We start from the raw sequence: 7,590 nt of genomic DNA on the forward strand, positions 1-7,590 counted from the left end.
GGACGCCTTTTAGCGTAGCTTAGCGGGACGCCTTTTAGCGTAGCTTAGCGGGACGCCTTTTAGCGTAGCTTAGTAGGACACAATCCCAAAGCAAATACCTTATAAGATAATGCTCTTATGCTGATGTTATTGCACTTTTTATAACATCTTTCCCGAACCTCTAGCTCTGAGACTACAGATGCGTTGCCACAGTCCTCCACCTGCTCCAGTACCCTGTATCTACCCAACTACCCCAGGTGAGTTTTAATGGCAATTCTCTCTACTGTTATCAGAATATTTAGAAGGTAAGTGGTTTCTTTGGTTCCATATAACGGAGATTGTAGATATGAAATTGCAATGGTTATACTCTTCCACGTTCTCTAGTGAAAGCTCATGAAATAATACTTAAGTCTCTAATTCCCTAACTTTGTTGTCCCCTGCAGTGCGAAAGTGTGTGAGGACAAGCTGCGCTATGCTGCCTACAACTGTGTTGCCATAGACACTGACATGAGTCCCTGGGAGGAGTGACCACGCCCATCTAGCAGTTTTATGCCACGCCCACCTGTATTTATGCAGCGTTTATAACAAGTGGGGGAAATGCCGAAAATAGTACTTGTAAACTGGGAACAACAAGTTGTGTGCATTCATGTGCTTTGAACTTACTGAGAATGCTGATTGGCTAATGTAATGAACGCCTCATTAGCATCACTATCTGAAGCTGCTGCCAAGCCCATTATCATTTATAAACTGGGTGGTTTGAGCTCTGAATGCTGATTGGCTGAAAGCTGTGGTATATCCAACCGTATACCATATGAGTATGACAAAACAGATTTTTACTGCTCTAATTATGTTGGTAACCAGTTTATAATAGCAATAAGGCACCTCGGGGGGGTTTGTGGTATATGGCCAATATACTTCAGTTAAGGGCTGTGTCCTAGCACTCTGCATTGCGTCGTGTCTAAGAACAGCCCTAAGCTGTGGTATATTGGCCATATACCACACACCCCTCGGGCCTTATTGCTTAAGTATACCATATCTACAACGTTGCCAACTTATTACAGCTGTACTGTACATAATAAACTAATGTGGAAATGGAATAAACATGACTTCTGATGTTTTACTTTTCATAATATGGCGAATATTACAATGTATGAACCAGTCAAAAGTCTGGTACTTGAACTCTGTGAAGCATTTATTTGAGCTGCAATTTCTGAGGTCGGTATCTCTAATGAACTTGTCCTCTGCAGCAGAGGTAACTCTGGGTCTTCCATTCCTGTGGTGGTCCTCATGAGAGCCAGTTTCATCATAGCCCTTGATGGTTTTTGTGACTGAACTTGAAGAAACGTTCAAAGTTCTTGAAAGGTCCCGTATTGACTGACCTTCATGTCTTAAAGTAATGATGCACTGTCGTTTCTCTGCTTATTTGAGCTGTTCTTGCCATAATATGGACTTGGTCTTTTACCAAATAGGGCTATCTTCTGTATCACACCCTACCTTCTCACAACACAACTGATTGGCTAAACACATTAAGATGGAATAAATTACACATTAAATTTTTGACAAGCACACCTGTTAATTGAAATGCATTCCAGGTGACTACCTCCATTTGTTATTTGTATGTATTATGAATCCAAGGCAAGCAGCTACTCTTCCTGGGTTTTATTACGGATCCCCATTAGTTCTGCCAAGGCAGACTACTCTTCCTGGGGTTTATTATGGATCCCATTAGTTCCTGGGCAGCAGCTACTCTTCCTGGGTTTATTATGGATCCATTAGTTCCTGCCAAGGCAGCAGCTACTCTTCCTGGGGTATATTACGGATCCCATTCGTTCCTGCCAAGGCATCAGCTACTCTTCCTGGGTTTATTATGGATCCACATTAGTTCCTGCCAAGGCAGTAGCTACTCTTCCTGGGTTTATTATGATCCCCATTAGTTCCTGCCAAGGCAGCAGCTACTCTTCCTGGGGTTTATTATGGATCCCCATTAGTTTCTGCCAAGGCAGCAGCTACTCTTCCTGGGGTTTATTATGGATCCCATTAGTTCTGCCAAGGCTAGCTACTCTTCCTGGGGTTTATTATGGATCCCCATTAGTTCCTGCCAAGGCAGCAGCTACTCTTCCTGGGGTTTATAAGGATCCCATTAGTTCCTGCCAAGGCAGCAGCTACTCTTCCTGGGGTTTATTATGGATCCCATTTAGTTCCTGCCAAGGCAGCAGCTACTCTTCCTGGGTTTATTAAGGATCCCCATTAGTTCTGCCAAGGCAGTGGTACTCTTCCTGGGGTTTATTATGGATTCCCATTAGTTCCTGCAAGCAGCAGCTACTCTTCTGGGGTTTATTATGGATCCCCATTAGTTCTGCCAGGCAGCAGCTACTCTTCTGGGGTTTATTATGGATCCCATTAGTTCCTGCCAAGGCAGCGCTACTCTTCCTGGGGTTTATTATGGATCCCAATTAGTTCCTGCCAAGGCAGAGCTACTCTTCCTGGGTTTATTAGCGGATTCCATTAGCTCCTGCCAAAGGCAGCAGCTACTCTTCCTGGGGTTTATTATGGATCCCCATTAGTTCCTGCCAAGGCAGCAGCTACTCTTCCTGGGGTTTATTATGGATCCCCATTAGTTCCTGCCAAAGCAGCAGCTACTCTTCCTGGGTTCCAACAAAATTAAGGCAGTTTTATACAATTTTAAAAACATTACAATACATTCACAGATTTCACAACACACTGTGTGCCCTCGGGACCCTACTCCACCATTACCACATCTACAGTACTACATCTATGTGTGTGTATAGTGCGTATGTTATCGTGTGTGCATCTGTCTGTGCCTATGTATGTTTTGCTTCACAGTCCTCGCTGTTCCATAAGGTGTTTTTTTAATCATTTTTTTTGCCTTGTTGATAGTGTTAAGCCAGAGCGGCGCTTTATTATGGACAGACTTCTCCATATCTTAGCTACTATTGTATCAATATGTTTTGACCATGACAGTTTACCATCCAGGGTTATGTTTCACTATATTGGATCGCTCCAATATATTGGTATCACTCCGCGGCGGAGGGATACATCCGAGTTGAGGATTTACAGATTTACTCCSGTGTACACCTGTGTCACGGCTGGGGTCCGCCCCTATATATAGACCCCATGGCCGCGAAACATGTTCTCTTTCATTTTCTCGGCGGACGTCCGTATGGTTTGAGGTTCAAACTTTATGAAGTTCGCTTGGTAAGTGTAATATCTTGCGTGGACGTATACTCACTGGCTGTTTGCAGCTGTCCACATGGCCAGATCCTCTTGAGTGCTGCTCTCACTGCGCGTGGTTGATCTGTATCTTCCGTCCGTGGTTTGTCGTGCTTGTGTTTCGTAGACGTTACACTACGACTCCGTGTGCATCCTGGCTTGTTCTCTGTGTGTGTTGTGAATTGCTTAATATCTGCTAATTGCCCTACAAGGTTTTTTTGCCCTACATAATGTAAGAGTATCGTGGTGGGCTTCCACTAAATTGAGACATTAAGAGTTACTCCATCATATGGTGCTGTTTTTACTGCTTGGATYTTAAACCAGCTAGGTAATATTGCAGTTGGCGTAAAAAATAATAATTTTAAACTCACATATATCAAATCCATTACCTGGTTGCTGTTTTGTCTGCCTGTTTTCCCCACAGGGGTCTTRCCCATTTTTTGCAGAGGTAATGTGTAATTGAATCCTCCCCGAGTTCCTATTCCTCCAAGTGGGTCATGACATCAGCTCTCCCAGGGTGTTGGACCCCTGCTCTGTGGCCTTGCTGGCTGAGTTTATGGCTTCCCTTTGACCGGTGTGATGGTGGCATCCCCCTGGAGCTCTGCATACCTGCCTGGGCAGAGGGGAGCGGGCCATGGTGCAGGTGGTTACCTCCCGCCGCCATCTCTGGCTGGCCCAATCCCGTCTGCCAACTGCTCTCCAGAGCACATTTTCCACTCTCCCCATCACCCAAGGGCTGACCTTTGGCACAGGGGTTAAAGCATTCTGGAGCAGACCGATAAGGTTCGGAGGGACCGGGAGACCCTGAGACAGTTCGTGCCGCCATCTCAGGCCCCGGGTCGAAGGCAAATGGACTGTCGCCACCCACCTGCACCCGAACGACGGTGGGGTCCCTCTCCTGCCCCATCGCCTCGTGCTGAGGAACGACAGTGGGGAGGGGCACAGCGTGCGGTGGAACAACAACCTGTCAACCGTCACCGCCATAGGGACGTGACTGAGGGACCCAGGCYCTCGGGGCGCCAGAGGAAAGGCGGGCCCCGGCAGGACCCCTGACACACCCTTCCCCAGCCTCGGCCGCTTCTCCTGGTCAAAGGGCAAAGTGGGAGGCATGTGTGGAGTCCCCATGGGTGTTGTCCACAATGCTCGAGYGGTACCGACTCCAATTCTGGTGCCGGCCCCCGTCCTTCAGGGGCCTTCGTGTCACCACGGTACCAGTTGTGCTGTCACTCCTTTCTCTCAGGTGGGGTGGAGATGCTGAGGATGTGCTGCTGGGCGCTGGTCAGCACAGATGCCTCCCAGATCGGCTGTGGGGGTGTGACCAAGGGCAGGTTGGCCAAGGGCTGTTGGCTACCCACTTGGAGCAGCAGGCACATCTATACACTAGTGCTCCGAGTGGTACTGCTGGCTCTGTGGTCTTTCCTTCCACATCTGAAMGGAAGACATGTACTGGTGAGAACGGACAACACTACAGTGGTGGCTTACATCAACCATCAGGGTAGACGGAGGTCGCACCGCCTCCATCTTATGGCACGGGAGCTCCTTCTCTGGGCTCAGGGACGTCTGGCGTCTCTACTCGCAGCACACGTACCTGGCATCCTGAATGTGGCAGCGGATATGCTCTCGAGGGAGAGCCCGCCACCTTYGGACAGGAACCTACATCCCCAGGTTGTGCAGCACCTGTGGGACCAGTTCGGGAGGGTGCAGGTGGACCTGTTTGCCTCCCTGGACAATCCACACTCCCCCTGCGGTACTCCATGTCGGAGCCACCGCTCTGGCTCCATCGGAGCCACCGCCCTCGCTCTGGGCTTGTTCTGGCTCAAGATTGGCCAGGGCTGGAGCTTTAGGTATTCTCCCCTGATCCAGGCTGTGCTGGACAGGACCAGGTTGGCAGAGAATCGTCTGCTTCTGGWGGCCCCATACTGGCCCAGATGAATCTGCTTCAGCCTTCTCCTGTCACTGTTGTCTGGGACACTTTGGCAACTTCCCCTGAGACCAGACCTGCTGTCTCATGCCGGMGGAACTCTGTGGCATCCAAGGCCGCACCGCCTCCGTCTGTGGGCTTGGCCACTAAACAGCACCAATGGTCCATGTTAGGACTACAGGAGGGTGTAATGAACACCATGCAGAACGCAAGGGTGCCGGCTACAACCGCAGCATACCAGTTGCGCTGGTGGTTCTGCTCTTGGTGCTCTGGTATMGAGGTTGTGCAGTACGTCCTCCAATACCTGCAGTCTCGCTTGGATGAGGGCTTGACAGCCTCTACACAGAGGGTATTTGGCCGCTATATCTGCCTGCCACGTGGGGTGGATGGACAGGCCAGTGGGGTGCCATCCCTTGATCTCCAGGTTTATGAAGGGGGTTCGTCGCCTGTGTCCAGCTAGGACTCGCTCAATGGCGAGCTGGGATCTGGATGTGGTCTTGGCAGCTTTGGCAAAGCCGCCTTTCGAACCGTTGGAGTCAGCCTCCCTGAAACACCTCTCTATGAAGGTGGCTTTCTTGGTAGCGATTACTTCCATGTAGAGGGTGGGTGAGCTCCATGTAGAGGGTGGGTGAGCTCCAAGCTCTTTCGGTAAGTTCTGAGTGCTACTGGATGGACCCCGGGGGGAGGAGTATATCTCTCTGCCCCAACCCTTCATTCCTCCCGAAGGTTCTGTCAGACAGGTATGTGAACATCCCTATTATCCTGTCTGCTTACGACCCCTCCGGCAGTGGCGGGGGAGTCTGGGACGCTGTGCCCTGTGAGGGCACTGGCTGCCTATGTGGAGCGGACACGGTCAGTGAGACAACAGACCAGCTCTTTGTCTGCTATGGTGAGAGTCCTCTGGGCTGGGCTATCAAATCAGAGGCTCTCTCACTGGAAATGTGGAAACGATTTACGACAGCATACTTCCTGGCTGGCAGGCCAGTGCTGGGATCTGTGGTGGCACATTCAACACGAGGTGTGGCTGCGTCCTGGGCTTACTGAGAGCTGTCTCGCTGAGATCTGTGCTGCGGCCAGCTGGTCTTCCTCTTGCACCTTCTGCTAGATACTGTCGGTAAATGTGGCACCTCCCTCTGCGGTTGGTTCAGCGGTCCTGGCGTTGCTCCCTTCGGGACTGTGCCGAGACCCCCCCCTTCCACATTGATGGCCCTGCATCTCGTCCCGCGCTGGACTTCGCCGCTGGCTGGCCAGTCCCTCTAGCACCGAACTAATCTGGTACGTGTATACCAATATATTGAAACATAACGAATGTTACGTATGTAACCATGGTTATGTGAGCTATTTGGGATCTCTCCAATCCTCTACGGTGCTACAGCACCTCAAAAATGATGTAGAGAACGTGTCATGGCATGGGTCTATATATAGGGCGGACCCAAGAGTAAATCTGTAAATCCTCACCTCGGATGTATCCCTCCGCCGCGGAGTGATACTAATATATTGGAGTGATCAAATAGCTCACATAACGTGGTTCCATACGTAACCTTTTGTTACTCCAAGCAGTTTAGTCATCTCAACTTGCTCAATGTCCACATTTATTTATTACAAAATGTAGTGAATTATTTGTCCCAAATACACTGCTTTTAGTTTTAGAAATAATTAGGTTAAGGTGGTTGGGAGAAGCGGAGAGTGCAAAGCTGTCAAGGTAAAGGGTGGCTTCTTTGAAGAATCTCAAATATAAAATATATTTTGATTTAACTTTCTTTTTTTGTTGTTACATGATTTGATATGTTATTTCATAGTTTTGATGCCTTCACTATTATTCTACAATGTAGAAAATAGTCCCAAATAAACTCTGGAATGAGCGTGTCCAAGGTTTTGACTGGTACTCGGAAGTATAAATCTCTGCAGTAATAGTTTTGGGCTTTCAAGTTTATCCTGGGGTGTGCACAAGTCACACACAGATGGCGGTAGTCACTGTTTCAGTTTGCGCTCATGCGTTTCTAGAGTTATCGTACAGTCTCGCGATATCTGACACCTTCAAACTTCCCCATGAACCTTTGCGTGTTCTCTTTCTAGCCGGCGCCTGAGAATGGGTACGTGTTTATCATCCTCCGGTCGCTGGAGAATCCTTGTCCATCACTGTTTTACATCAAGAATATAACTATAATGGTTTGGCAGATTATAATTTATTTGATTATCTACTGGAATGTTGTTGAATTGCATTAATATCCCATAGATTATTTTCACTGAATTATTGTAAAAGGTGTCATGTTACAAGATGGCGATCTCATGGGCTATTCTAGCTGACTTGCAATTGAGCATTTGCAGATAGTTCTCAAATTGCACTGTCTCTTGTATTAATAATGACCTAGTTTAGTCTACCTTAGAGTTATATACATTGCTGTATTGCGTTGTTTTGGTAAACATGTTGCTGCAAGTCTGCTCGTTAGCTAGGGAGT

At 48.4% G+C, this 7,590-nt stretch overlaps 2 protein-coding genes across 2 annotated transcripts in view; both read left to right on the forward strand.

Moving 5' to 3' along the window:
* The window catches only part of hectd3 (HECT domain containing 3), an 18,741-nt gene extending 17,661 nt beyond the window's left edge, over positions 1-1,080 (forward strand). Inside the window, 2 exon segments of the mRNA XM_070441229.1 lie at positions 165-236; positions 423-1,080. Coding sequence (XP_070297330.1) covers positions 165-236; positions 423-507 — 157 coding nt within the window. The 3' untranslated portion in view covers positions 508-1,080.
* A 4,720-nt stretch (positions 1,081-5,800) lies between these two features.
* rps8a (ribosomal protein S8a) overlaps positions 5,801-7,590 on the forward strand; it is an 11,183-nt gene continuing 9,393 nt past the window's right edge. The window contains exons 1-2 of the mRNA XM_070441230.1: positions 5,801-5,983; positions 7,208-7,224. Of these exons, the coding sequence (XP_070297331.1) occupies positions 5,801-5,983; positions 7,208-7,224 (200 nt within the window). The remainder of the gene's footprint in view (positions 5,984-7,207; positions 7,225-7,590) is intronic.

Source organism: Salvelinus sp. IW2-2015, unplaced genomic scaffold (assembly GCF_002910315.2).
Source record: "Salvelinus sp. IW2-2015 unplaced genomic scaffold, ASM291031v2 Un_scaffold3638, whole genome shotgun sequence".
Classification (NCBI taxonomy): Eukaryota; Metazoa; Chordata; class Actinopteri; order Salmoniformes; family Salmonidae; genus Salvelinus; species Salvelinus sp. IW2-2015.